This window comes from Wasmannia auropunctata, unplaced genomic scaffold, assembly GCF_000956235.1.
Source record: "Wasmannia auropunctata unplaced genomic scaffold, wasmannia.A_1.0 LD335999.1, whole genome shotgun sequence".
In the NCBI taxonomy this organism is placed as follows: Eukaryota; Metazoa; Arthropoda; class Insecta; order Hymenoptera; family Formicidae; genus Wasmannia; species Wasmannia auropunctata.
In genome coordinates this window covers 934,012-947,024 of record NW_012026891.1, presented here as the reverse complement: position 1 = coordinate 947,024, position 13,013 = coordinate 934,012, and the positions used below count along the sequence as shown (strand labels likewise).

The window sequence follows — 13,013 nt, the reverse complement described above, 5'->3', positions numbered from 1 at the left end:
CGTGCGAAGTTGCTCCGGACGAGAGACGAACCGGGAGCGACGGAGCGGCAACGAGGGATATCGGCGGTGCGGAAGTACAGTGTTCTCTACACGCGTGAGAGTTGTCCGTATCGACTACGAGAATGGAGGTGAGGATCATCCGCGAAGAACCTATGAGTTCGACGACCCGCGTGCTTATCTTGTTTTCTACTTTCAGATCGAGATCCTGTCGGCGAAATCCTCGAAGCGGATAGCCAACGTGAATGTGAGTGAAGTACGACGAGCGTTGACATAATTATTAAAAGTCCGGGATATTCGTTCGAAACACGATAATGCGAAATTCGATTGAAATTCGATCTTTGGAAGTGATCGAAGGATCCGCGACTGAATTTTTGTCCATAGATATTTATCTACGTTTTTTATCATATCACATGATTTTCATCACGACGCGTACTCTTATTGCAGGTAAATCCGAGCACTACGATAGCCGAAGTGAAACAGCAGTTGTATGAATTAAAGAAGGCACCGTACGTCCAGAGGCAGAGCCTGAGAGTGAACGCCAAGGGAAAAGCGTTGTCCGACTCGGAGACAATTAAATCCCTGTCGCTGAAGGCGGGTGGAAAGTTATATTACAAGGATCTCGGCCCTCAGATCGGTTGGAGGACCGTCTTCCTGCTGGAGTATGCGGGACCTCTGGTGGTGTATCTCTGGCTGTATCAGCGTCCCTGGCTGTTTTATGGAAACGTGAACACCGATAATATTCACTATGTAACCAAGTAAGTCGCTGTCTAATTAATATTAATATTATTCCAGAATTAATATTATTAATGTATTCTTTAAGCATTATTAAAATTATGATTTACGCATGAGCATTTCTTCTGCTGTACGTAAACAATTTTTTTTTCCAGGTGCGCGGCAGGCGCCTGGACGTTGCATTACGCGAAGCGTCTCTTGGAGACCGTGTTTGTCCACCGTTTCAGCCACGCGACGATGCCGTTGCGTAACCTGTTCAAAAATTGCTCCTATTACTGGCTCTTCGCTCTGTACGTGGCGTATCACACGAACCATCCATTGTACACGCCTCCCTCCAGGATCTCGTTCCTCATTGGATCGGCGATATTCATGCTGTGCGAGCTGGGTAATCTCAGTATTCACATAGCTCTGAAGAACTTGCGACCACCGGGCACCACGGTCAGGAAAGTCCCGATGCCGACCAGCAATCCCTTCACCGCGCTCTTCAACCTCGTCTCCTGTCCCAATTACACGTACGAAATTGGCAGTTGGATCGGTTTCAGCATAATGACGGAGTGCGCTCCGGGTACGTCTATGCGGCGCGACTATTTGACCTTTAGCTCGAATGCAAACGAGGCGGCTGTATGATGAATATATTTTAATTTTCAGCTATGCTGTTCACGCTCGCCGGCGCATATCAAATGACCATATGGGCAATCGGCAAGCACCGCGCGTACCAGACGGAGTTCTCGCACTATCCGAAAGACCGCAAAATCATCTGTCCATTCGTTTTCTAAATCAAGACATTCATTTGCGGAATAGTATCGGTGATTCTCCCGATACTATGTTGATTTTTTTTGTTGCTGTTTTTATTTTTGCGAGAGTAAGTAATTAAGATTAATTAATGGAGATGTTTAGCAGTTACGGCAAGCATGTGATGAAGGATAGTATCAATTTCTAGTTAAAAAACAAAATGAAATCCGTGAGAGAGCAAAAGAGATATATACGCATTTCAATTCCATTTTTTATTTTTATATAAATCTTGGGTGGGGTTTGTCTTTTGTCTATAATGAAATAATGTATATCTTACGAATACAGCGTTATAATATATATAAAACGCTCTTACTTCTCTTTGAAGGTAAATATGCTTACATGTTTAATTACAGTATATAGAAAGAACGTATATATTTATATATATACAAAATTATTTTTACTATATGTAAAAAAATATGAAACATTGATTTGTCATTAAAACTATGCAATACTTTAAGTATTGTAAAGTTGAAAACAATTAAATGTCACAAACTTACTCAAGACGACGTCTTTTCTCCTTCCGTCTCCTCACAAGGAACTTTGCTCAACAGCCGCTTGATATCTTCCTTCAACGCTAGAATAACTTGCTGCTGTTCGTGTATTCGTTTCGTGTATCTCTCCTGCAGCTCCTCATACCCGCGATACGTTTGCTCCAACATTTTTCTCGCCTCCGCGGGTCGCACGTCTTTTCGCATTAGCCCGAGCAGACTCTCCATATGCACAATGTGTCCCCGCGCCTCCTTCAGTTCTTCCCTCAGCGCGTTCAATTCCACGATAAGCATGCTGTTCTCCTCCGTCAGCTTCAACCCTTTGTCACCGGTAGTCGTGTCCCTGGACAGCTGCTTGCTCAGCGACGCGACAGTCCTCTCCAGATGATCCCTCTGCCTGATGAATTCGCACTGCGCGTCCACGTCCGCTTTGCGGCTACGCAGGAACTCGTCGTCCCCGCTGTACTTGTGATACAAATTGGTCACCGCCGTTTTCAGCGCGTTCGGCTCCTGCACGAGCCCGGAAGCGTCGAGGATGTCGACGCGAATTTTTCGCAACAGCTGCTGACACCGCTTGCTCCTGTGCGCCTCGCAGTCGATCTCCTGGCGCGCGGACCGCAATTTCTCCCGCACCTCGTGCAGCTGCAGCTCCAAGCCCTCGTTGGTCTTGTGAAGACTCACGAGCTCCTTCTCCATGCTCCGTATGATGTCCTTGAGCTCCAGTATCTCCTGATCCCTCGGCTCTATCTGACTCTTCAGCTCGTCGATCTTGTAATTCAGCACGAACTTGAACTTCTCCAGTTCCTGATTCGTCCGCTTCATGTCGTATATCTGTTGCTCCTTGCTCAGAATTGTGGCGTCCCTCTCGGCGATCTCCTTCTTCAGATCCGCTATCTGCTTCTCGAGATCCTGTATGTTTTTGTGGAACTGCGCGAATTCACTTTGCACCCGATGCACCTGCCGCTTCAGATCGTCCACGTCCCTCTGGCTGGCCATGAATTTGTTCCGCATCACCCCGGCCTCGCCCTTCAGCTTTAAATTGATCTGCCTCTCCTCGTACAAGTGGTTCTCGTACCTCGTGCGTATCTCGAGAATCTCACGATCCGCGTCGTCCTCTAACTGCGCCATCAGACGCTCGTGAACGCGCTCCTTGTGCGCCATCTCGTCGAACGTTTCCTCCAACTGCACCTTCTTCTCGTGTACCAGAGCCTCGTATTTCGTCACGGTCCTCTGCAGCTCGTCCGCGTCGCGTTTCGCGAGATTTCTCAACTGCAGCTCGTAGCTCTCCCGCATGGCGTTAGTACGCTCCTCGAACGCCTGATACTTGTCGTACTCCATAATCAGCTTGGCCTCGTAATTATTTTCCATTTGTAGCATCGCCTCCTCGTGAGCCTGCTTCATCTTCACGATGCTCACGTTCATGTTGTTGATCTCGTTTATGTGATCCTCCTGAAGCCTCTCAATCTTTTCACGAAGTTCTTTGATGGCCTCGCAGTAGCCCTGGTGCACGTCGCGTAGCTTATCGTTGTGCTGAACGTCGATCTGCCGCAATTTATACGCGTGCTCGGTCTCCATTTCCCTCAGCCTCACCGTCAGATGCCTGATGCTGTGTATCTTTTCCTCCAAGTCACCTTTGCCGATTAACACTTCGTTCGTGTACGGCAGATCTCTGCTCATCTTCATGACTTTCCCCTCGGGAGAGAACAGCTTCCAAATGCACAAACTGCCGTCCTTCGCAACCGAGATTAGACAATTTTCGTTGTAGGAGAGTGCGATCTAAGAAAGAAGGAAACACAGAACGATTAGAAAAAATTTATATATCTTAATTCAATTTCTGTCTTAATTTATTTTCTCAATGTATTGAGAAAATAAATTAAGATAGAAGGGATGTATACCTGTGTGATATCGACGCAGTGTAGAGAGAAGTCCGTTGAGTCTATTGGGCTTTGAAGCGGACTCTTCAACGAGATGATCACACCACCGGGAGAAGTCACGAACAACGTCATGTCATCTTTCCCCATGATCATCTGTTGCATTTCTCTGCCGGGCAATCGAAACTCCCGTGACACCTAATGAGAAACAAATAAAAGACTTAATTTCAGAAACGATCGCCATCATTTTTAAAGTAATAAAAATAAGAAATCAAGATGTGTACCGCATTCTCCTTGATTTCGCGTATATAGTCGTCCTGCGCGATGCAGTAAATGAACGACGTGTCCGCGGAAAGTGCAATGTCGCGCAGGGCGATGCCCTTCCAAATGAACTCGCCGGTTCGCGTCCCGGTGGTCATGTCCCATTCGTATATGGCACCTTCCGCGCCCATGCTCAGCATTTTCAGATCCGTCTGCGACCAGAGAAGAGCCTTCACCTTGCCGGTGTGCCCCTTGAGGATGAACGGATTGTAGAAGCCGATGGTGGTGTACACCTGCACGATGTTGCCGTTGACCGCGGCGAACATGTGGCCGTTGTAACTGAAGCGAACCGTCGGGCAGTTCCTGATGGCGATCTCGTGCATCGGCAGCAGATCGTCGATCAGGATGCTCATGAAGCGCAGCTTGTCGGTGAAGCCGATCAGGCAGAACAGCCCCATCGGATGCAGCGCGACGCTGGACATATCCTCGTCGTACTGTTTCAGCATGATGAGGCTCTCGGTCTCGAAGTCCCACAGTCGGACGCTACGATCGTGCTCGCCGCACGTCATGAAGACCGGCTTCCACGCGCACATGGAGAGGCCGCCGATGGGGCCGTGGTGCAACGGCTCGCCCAGGATCTTCAGTTTCTGCGGCTCCGGGTCCATCTGCAGATCCGGGCCCCACAGCGTCGCGTAGTACAGCTGGGACCAGCCGGCGGTGACGATCAACCGGTCGGAGCTCGGATTCACATTGATCGTGCTGATCCTGTAGAGATCCGGGTCCTCGTCCCTTATCACACGCTCCGGCATCACGTAGATGTTCCTCTTGACGTACTTGTGCTTCCCCTCTTTCTCGTACAGCACCACGGTTCCCGGGCCTTGCGCGTACGCGAATCCACGTGGAAACGCGACCAAGCAGGCCACATTCTGCTGCCAGATAACGTCGGCGGCTTCCAGCACTACCTGCGAGCTGACGGCGGCGGGCATAACGTACTCCTCGCGAATCTTGAGATTCATCGACACCGTGTCGGCCATCCTGTATACGTTCTTAAGATCGCCGTTTTCCAGATAGAGCATGCGGCCGTCCTCGGTGCCGACCATCAGTCGGTCGCCGTCCAGCCAGGCCATCGAGCAGACGAGGAGGTTCTCCGCCTTGGCGAAACCGTACGGACGCCACACCGTCTCGGAAACGATGAGGAATTTGAACGTGTAAGGACCGCCGACCGCCACCACCGTCGCGTCCGTCGGATTGCAGTTCAGCATCTCGGCGATCGCCAGCGGGTTCTGCGGATTGGCCAGCTTGAACGTCGACTCGACCTTACCCTTCTCCCAGTTGTAGAAGAGCATCGTTTGATCAGGCTCGCCGGTGATCGCCACTAGATTCTTACTGTCGAAAGTGAAATCTAGACTCGTGAATCTGGTCACTCCCGGAGCGTCGAAGGGTATTCCGAGCAGCTTCCTGCGCTTCAGAGAGTTGAGATCGTAAATGGATATAGTAGGCTTATCCCCTACTTCGGATAAAGCAACATATTTCCTGAAATTACAGATCATTTAATTAGAATTAATTAATGTGCAAGAAAGATTAAACAGAAAGATTAAAATGTATTTATAAGCGTCTGCCTTGCAAAGCTATATCTTTCTATTTTTACATTTCCGCAAATTGTAACAATTGTTATGTTTCTTTTTATCTGAATCGAAAATATGAAAGTTTGCTTAAATTAACGTTCAGTTTCGTGTCGGAACGAGGTTCCTTATTCTACTTAATCTTTTGCGTGCTTTCAATGTAACGTCATCAAATTCACTCACTTGTTAGGCGAGATACAAATGACGTTTGCGTGATACTTGTCCGGTAATCGAATCAACTTCTGCTGATGCTGAAGAATGTTGTGAATCGCCAGTGCATTGCCAACCGGATATAAAACCTCCGCGTCCGTGACATAATGCGCGTTATCGGCGATGTCTGTTTTCAGGCCGTAGAAAACGCGAGTTTGCAGGGACACGGCCATCTCTCGCACGAGAGCCTCTTACGAAGAGTCAACTATAATATTTTTTCTGTTTCTAAAAGAATCCTCTTTTAACTGCATCCTCCACGATTTTCCTATTATTTTTTTCTTGTCTATTATTCGAGCATAAACATGCTCCATTTCAAGCGCGATTAGGTAGAGTGGCTGAAAAGACAAATGGATTTATAAAGATTGTTTACATCTCCCTGGTAACGCACCTTGAACTCGCTATATATTAGATTTAATTGAATAATTTTATTACGAAACAACGTGTCGAAGGATTTTAATTAGGAGATCTATAAAATATTATAAAGTCCGATTTATATAAATTCTTATAGATGATCTATCATTTAATTCTGTTAAAATTCGAGATAAAATTCTATTATTAGGCTGAATACACGCACGTATAAAATGCAGTCTAATTTATTTATATCTTAGACTTAATTAATAATTTATTTTTCCAAAATACGTTTCCAAGAATAAATCAATTTTTGTGCAACGCAGTTTTCAAAGAAAAATGATGCGATCTTGATTTGCTTATGGAGTGTAAAAATTAAAATCGATTTTGCTTGTTTAAATATATAAAAGCCAATTTTTATTCTATAAGATATCAATTAAATCAATTTCAATTATTATCCGAGAAATTCAGAAACAAACTTTTTAATTGATTTACAGATGGGTTGCGCGCGATTGTATTACGGTTTTCTTTTTTTTTTTTATTATGGCCGAGAGTAAACCATATGGTTTACTCATATGAGTGAACTCCTTAGGTTCGCGATAATCAAAGATCAAATATATACATATGATCGGGGATAATTAAAGAGTAGTGACATTATCGATTGTCGACGTAAAAATTTGAAAAAAAAAATTTACAATTATAAAATATGTATCAAATTCATGATTGATTATTATATTCAATTCTTTACAAATAAGCTGCGTATTTACGATGTAATAATATTACATCGCTACGAAATTGCATTTTCTCCACACTTATCATGCATGGGCAATCCGACACGGATGATAACGGCGGAAGTGAAGTATTTTTAAATAAAAACCGGATATCGTTAAATTACATAATAAACATATACGTTTATGAAATATCGTTAATAAAAAATCATAAAACTAATATTACGAGGGCAGTCGTCGAAATTTTTAGCAGACCCGCTAACATTCACTAGACTGGCAAGTCTTCGATAGTACCTCGTCGATGATCGTGGAAGCAACAGGAAGCGACCGCGAACGGTCCCATTCAGTGATCACTTTGCTCGAAACACCGCCGTGCGTTTTGGCGCCAAATCATTTGTGCGGCCGGGATTGATGTGAAAGGCCTCGAACGGCTGATCCGATCGTGCACATCGACGTCAGGTAGTTGTTCCTCTAAATGCCGACGACTCGACGTTGCCTCCTGCGGCGTTCTAACCTACGTTCATCCCTATTTCCAAGGTCAGGTCCTTGCGCCGACTGCTCCGAGCCGAGGGAAACGGAGGAGTCTCAACGGTCCGCATATCCGTTCCCCCGTTGATTTCTCACAGGGAAATGGAGGACTCGACGACGGCACGTCTGAAGAAGCTGGTGGCGGACAGTAATGAGGCTCTGGAGCTCAGATTAATCCGCAACCTCGACGACCTGCGCTCGGAGGAGGCCGTCTTCAAACCGGAGATGACTTATCAGGTGTTCGGAGATAGGTTTGTTACCGTATAATTTATGCGTTAATACTATTATGTGAAACTCATACTGCATTGATTGCTGTATAAAAAGTGTTTTCGTGCGCCGTACGGATCGTCATTCTTATTCTGTTTATTCTCTACAGGGAAATAATATTTGGTTATCTGGATCTGAAAATACAGCTGTTCTACGCGGCGGGCTGCTTGGAAACGTATCTGGGAATGACATACACCGAGAAAATAAACGCCAAGCTCGAGGGAGTCGAAGCCGACGAGGTATTAACGAAGATCGTCCCAAAGCTCGCCCCCGACGTTCACTGTAACCTATCCACTTTCACCAAGGCGCTCGCCAAGGACGATACGTTCATACCGTACGGCGAATTGATACAAAAATTCTCAATAGACGGTACCTATTATTCTCCAGTTTTCTGTTTCTGCACACGCATTAGCTCGAAAGCTACAACTATTGCTTCTTTTTTGTTGTGTGTGTGTGTGACACGTAGACGAAGGCACCACGAGGCAATTTGTGGTCTACAAGGCAGATATGGGCTACAAAGGATTCAGGGAGTACCACCAAAGGATTCAGACATTCCTTCTTTGGTACATAGACGCGGCGCTCTTCATTGATATTGACGACGAGCAATGGCAGTATTTTAATTTGTAAGTATATGACTCTCTCGACATCAAGCTCACCTAAACTAATAAATAGAGACAGCTGTGTACAACACGCATTAATCTTCTCATTAAATAATTACAATAAATAGAGACAGCTGCGTACAATACACATTGATCTTCTCATTAAATAATTACATTAAATAGAGACAGCTGCGTGCAATACGCATTGATCTTTGCATAAAATAATTACAATAAATAGAGATAGCTGCGTACAACACGCATTGATCTTCTCATTAAATAATTACAATAAATAGAGACAGCTGCGTACAATACGCATTGATCTTCGCATTAAATAATTACAATAAATAGAGACAGCTGCGTACAACACGCATGATCTTCTCATTAAATAATTACAATAAATAGAGATAGCTGTGTACAACACGCATTGATCTTCTCATTAAATAATTACAATAAATAGAGATAGCTGTGTACAATACGCATGATCTTCTCATTAAATAATTACAATAAATAGAGATAGCTGCGTACAACACGCATTGATCTTCTCGTTAAATAATTACAATAAATAGAGATAGCTGCGTACAACACGCATGATCTTCTCTCATTAAATAATTACGCTTTCCACAGATTCGAAAAATATACCACGCCCACGGGTGCCACTCGATACGCGACGATTGGTTTCGCCACCGTGTATCGGTACTACGCTTATCCGCAGCACATTCGGCCGCGCATCGCTCAGTTCTTAATCTTACCGCCATTTCGAAGGATAGGTCTTGGCAAACATTTCCTGCAAGTGATTTATCGCGAGTACATTGGAAGGAACGAAGTTAAGGATATAACAGGTAACGGAAGGATACTCGACGATAACATTGCCCAATAATTTGCGACTGGTTCTTTTTTTTTAATAAATCCACGTTTGCAGTGGAAAGTCCGTCCGAGGTGTTCCAACGACTGCGAAACTACGTGGACGCCTTGAATTGCAGCGCATTGCCCAGTTTCGCGCCTGAGCGTTTAAAGCAGGGTTTCGACAATGAGATGATCGCCGACGCTAGGGATACGTTAAAGATAAACAAGGTATCTATATATATACATATATATATTAACATGCGATTTACTTTGTACTATTATCGCTTTTGTCTTTCTCTCTACTCACAATAAATATTTCGTCCACAGAAACAGGCCCGCGTAGTGTATGAAATTCTACGATTGCAGGCGACGAATGTCGCGAACCCGGAGGAATATCGGGCATACAGAATAGACGTGAAGAAAAGACTGAACATACCGTTTAAGAGGAAGCAGAATGAGGAGCTGAAAATTGAGCGCGCGCTAAAGAATTCCGCGGACAAGAGCACGTATACGAATTGCAACGGTCTACCATCCGACGAGCAGCGCAAAGAGATACTGGAGAAGGAATACCGGCTCCTGGAGGAGGAATACAAGATGGTGATCAAGCGGCTGGAGTACGCTTCCGAGCTGTGAAATGGAAGTTTTACGAAATTGAATACGGCATTGATTAATTGAGAAATTTTTAAGCTGTGAAAACAAAACAAAAATATATATCAATAATTTCCAACGTTTTATATCTGTGTACAGACATCTTTTTTTTTTCATTAAATTTATCTTGCTTTTCTATCTCTCATGATGTTTGATTGTTTTCGATTGTTACTTCGATAGACGCAGACACGGCCGTGCGCGGCTCGCGCTTTCATTGGCACCCTTCAGTGCCGTCATTATACGTTTCGTCAAAATGGTTAAGTAATCGCCGGTGCGGCGAATTCTTTCAAAATTTCTAGCGTAAGATTTCGTCATCACACGTCAATAGAGAAAACGGGACAATGCAGTGAACCTCTTTTACAATTTGCTTCGCACGAATGGAGATCCCGCAACGTCGTCGACTTTACCCGCATTGACAATGCGATCCGTGTCTAAAAGCATCGAACAAAGTGAGAATTATGGCTGATTACGAATTATGGTAACGCAGTGGGTAGAATGTCGTCTGTCGTCCTACGAATCTCATGTCACGAATGAACCAGACATCGTCCGAGGAGGCCACACTGCTAGCCCGGGGCTACAAGCTGCTGAAAAAGCTCGGCGAAGGTTTTTACGCAAAAGTCTGTGTGCCCCGATTAAAAAAATCTTTCTGTTCACTCTTTTCAGACACTTTAAAATAACGTTAATTGTTTCTCTCACTTATTACAGGTGTATTTAGCCGAGTATAGGCCGGAACATGAGCCGGAGAAGAACAGCACTCTGGCCTGCAAGATAATCGACACCGCGAGCGCGCCGAAGGACTTCGTCCGGAAGTTCCTGCCGCGCGAGCTGGACATCCTCGTGAAGCTGAATCATCCGCACGTCGTGCACGTTCACAGCATCTTCCAGAGGCGCACCAAGTACTTCATATTCATGCGCTTCGCCGAGAACGGCGATCTTTTTGATTACATACTGAAGAACGGCGCGGTGGCGGAGAATCAAGCTCGCGTGTGGTTCAGGCAGCTCGCTTTAGGTATCGATGGATACTCTTTGTCTCGAAGAGACAGCGTTAGTTCATTAAACAGATCAATCGCGAATGCGTAAAAGTAGCTGTTATCAAAAGTACCGATTATAAAAACGACGAGCTAGATGCTGCGCGAGCACAACATACGCACGCGTTTGTTCGTCACCGCGGACGTCTCTCGCTAACTAACGCGCGTTCACTTCCCCAGGTCTTCAGTATCTACACGAGATGGAAATAGCGCATCGCGACATCAAGTGCGAGAACGTTCTCGTCACATCGAACTACAACGTCAAGCTGACGGACTTCGGTTTCGCTCGTTACGTGATCGACGCACGTGGCAAACGCGTGCTGAGCGACACGTATTGCGGCTCGCTGTCGTACGCGGCGCCGGAGGTCCTCCGCGGTTACCCGTACAATCCGAAGATATCCGACGTATGGTCGCTGGGCGTGATCCTGTACATACTGCTGAACAAGGCCATGCCGTTCGACGAGGACAACCTGAAGCGCCTGTACGAGCTGCAGATAGCGCGCAAGTGGAAATTCCGCAGCAAAGTGGCGGGCAGTCTGACCGATCGCGTGAAGAAGCTCATGGGCAATCTGCTCGAGCCGAACGTGTCTAAGCGCTGGCGTCTGGACCAGATCGTGCAGAGCGACTGGATCGCCATGGATCCGCGCCTCCTGGTGCTCACGCCCGCGGAGCAGATCGCGCTCAACAGCGCGATCGAGGAGCGCAAGAGATACGAGGAGAAGTTGACGAGGAAGGAACCGGTACGGGCGGAGAGCCCAATCGCGCAGTCGTTGCTCCTAAACGTTCTTTATAAGTCCAAGTGCCTCTTAGTGTCAATTCTGTCGTACGTCGTGCTGATGATACGTAGAACGCTGCTGGTCATCCACTTGGCGTACACGCGCATCCTGTCGCGCATTCAATTGCGAGACTAGCCCGAATAACTTTGCGATATGTGTTGCTCGCCGCTTTGAGCGTGTCAATTTTCTTGCGTTTCGTAGAACAAAATCTGTAATTAAAGAGAGCACGCGTACGCAGGTGATGTCGCGAAATTACGATTGACCGATTTTCAGAGACTGCACAAAATCGAGGAGACAAAACTGATCGACGAGTACAAAACCCACGAAATGGAAGAAGAGATAATGGTTTTCAAAGACGTCACAAAAGTACGTGTCGTTGCAATTAATTACATATTAAGGTAATGATAAACGGCAAAACTTTCTTGTCTTTTTCTTAGGGCGCAGTTTCCACGATTATGACAGCTGATGTAACTTAAAAATTGGCCCTATCTGATCTGTAATATATTCGACTTTTTGCACCTTTAGCCAGTATTCATGATATTAAACTAGAAAATAATTTAATGCATTGCAGTTCAATATATTTTTTCCGCGCAACATAGATACAATTAACATATCTACAAATTTTCGTGTTTTTCTCCCTTTTTTTTTATACTTCAAACTACTGCAAGTAACAACGATGAACAAACAAGAACGATAAATATATATAAAAGAAACAACTATTTATAGATAAATATACCAAATCTTCCGAGTTCGAACAGCAAGAATTGCTAAGAGATACTTTACGCGTACTTAGTTACCCACGTATCGCGCTTTTAAAACGGTCGTGCCGTTTTCCGTTGTCGCTTTGACGTAGTAATCGGCACCGAGAGCGAAGGTCTCTATTTGCCCCTGCAGAGGCATTTTAAAGATGTGCTCGGGACGGAAAAGCCCTCCGAGATTCCACATGCCGTCGGTTCGTATCAGCAGATGTTGACCATTCGGCGTCTCGCTGATCACGAACGGATCCGAGCCCGGCAAAACGTACTGATCGAATTCGTTCCACGCGTGATAACGCAATATCAAGGTTTCTCCGGGCAATCGCAGAAGGATCCACAACGAATGGCCGATCGGTTCCACAGACGCGTCAAGTATATCGGGCACGTACAATCCTGGTGAAACATTATTTTTTAACATTACGAGATTCTTTATTGCTGCACTGAGAAAAAATTACTTAAATCAAATAAATATGTTTCAGGTACCCCTCAAAAAAATAATTTCAGATCGGAAGAGCAC

At 45.4% G+C, this 13,013-nt stretch overlaps 5 protein-coding genes across 7 annotated transcripts in view; 3 read left to right on the top strand and 2 right to left on the bottom strand.

Annotated features, from left to right (window-relative positions):
* The first annotated feature begins 2 nt into the window (after positions 1–2).
* LOC105453518 (very-long-chain enoyl-CoA reductase) lies at positions 3–2,020 on the top strand. The gene is made up of 5 exons (XM_011695552.1): positions 3–128; positions 197–244; positions 445–755; positions 888–1,297; positions 1,381–2,020. The coding sequence occupies exons 1-5, from the start codon at positions 123–125 to the stop codon at positions 1,506–1,508; spliced, it is 903 nt and encodes a 300-aa protein (XP_011693854.1). The 5' UTR covers positions 3–122; the 3' UTR covers positions 1,509–2,020.
* LOC105453519 (cilia- and flagella-associated protein 57) lies at positions 2,008–6,149 on the bottom strand. Its single transcript, XM_011695553.1, has 4 exons — positions 5,950–6,149; positions 4,168–5,677; positions 3,908–4,081; positions 2,008–3,788 (listed from the first exon to the last, which is right to left on the bottom strand). Exons 1-4 carry the CDS (start codon positions 6,147–6,149, stop codon positions 2,022–2,024), a joined length of 3,651 nt encoding a protein of 1,216 aa, XP_011693855.1. The 3' UTR covers positions 2,008–2,021.
* A 1,082-nt stretch (positions 6,150–7,231) lies between these two features.
* On the top strand, positions 7,232–10,075 carry LOC105453514 (histone acetyltransferase type B catalytic subunit). 2 transcript variants are annotated; one of them, XM_011695546.1, is made up of 7 exons: positions 7,232–7,506; positions 7,590–7,831; positions 7,957–8,216; positions 8,314–8,470; positions 9,071–9,285; positions 9,366–9,517; positions 9,617–10,075. In XM_011695546.1, exons 2-7 carry the CDS (start codon positions 7,683–7,685, stop codon positions 9,920–9,922), a joined length of 1,239 nt encoding a protein of 412 aa, XP_011693848.1. In that variant the 5' UTR covers positions 7,232–7,506; positions 7,590–7,682; the 3' UTR covers positions 9,923–10,075. The 2 variants fall into 2 exon arrangements, with proteins under 2 accessions (XP_011693848.1, XP_011693847.1); XM_011695545.1 differs by having other exon boundaries at positions 7,232–7,511.
* A 296-nt stretch (positions 10,076–10,371) lies between these two features.
* Positions 10,372–12,302, top strand: LOC105453521 (testis-specific serine/threonine-protein kinase 3-like; the record flags this gene model as incomplete). The annotated part of the gene is made up of 6 exons (XM_011695556.1): positions 10,372–10,386; positions 10,477–10,554; positions 10,643–10,946; positions 11,146–11,705; positions 12,015–12,107; positions 12,179–12,302. Coding segments are annotated over 6 exons (1,089 nt in total), but the record flags the coding sequence as incomplete, so codon positions are not given.
* The window catches only part of LOC105453515, an 8,388-nt gene continuing 7,677 nt past the window's right edge, over positions 12,303–13,013 (bottom strand). For both annotated transcript variants that reach the window (XM_011695547.1, XM_011695548.1), the window contains one exon: positions 12,303–12,889. In XM_011695547.1, the coding sequence (XP_011693849.1) occupies positions 12,531–12,889 (359 nt within the window). In that variant the 3' untranslated portion in view covers positions 12,303–12,530. The remainder of the gene's footprint in view (positions 12,890–13,013) is intronic.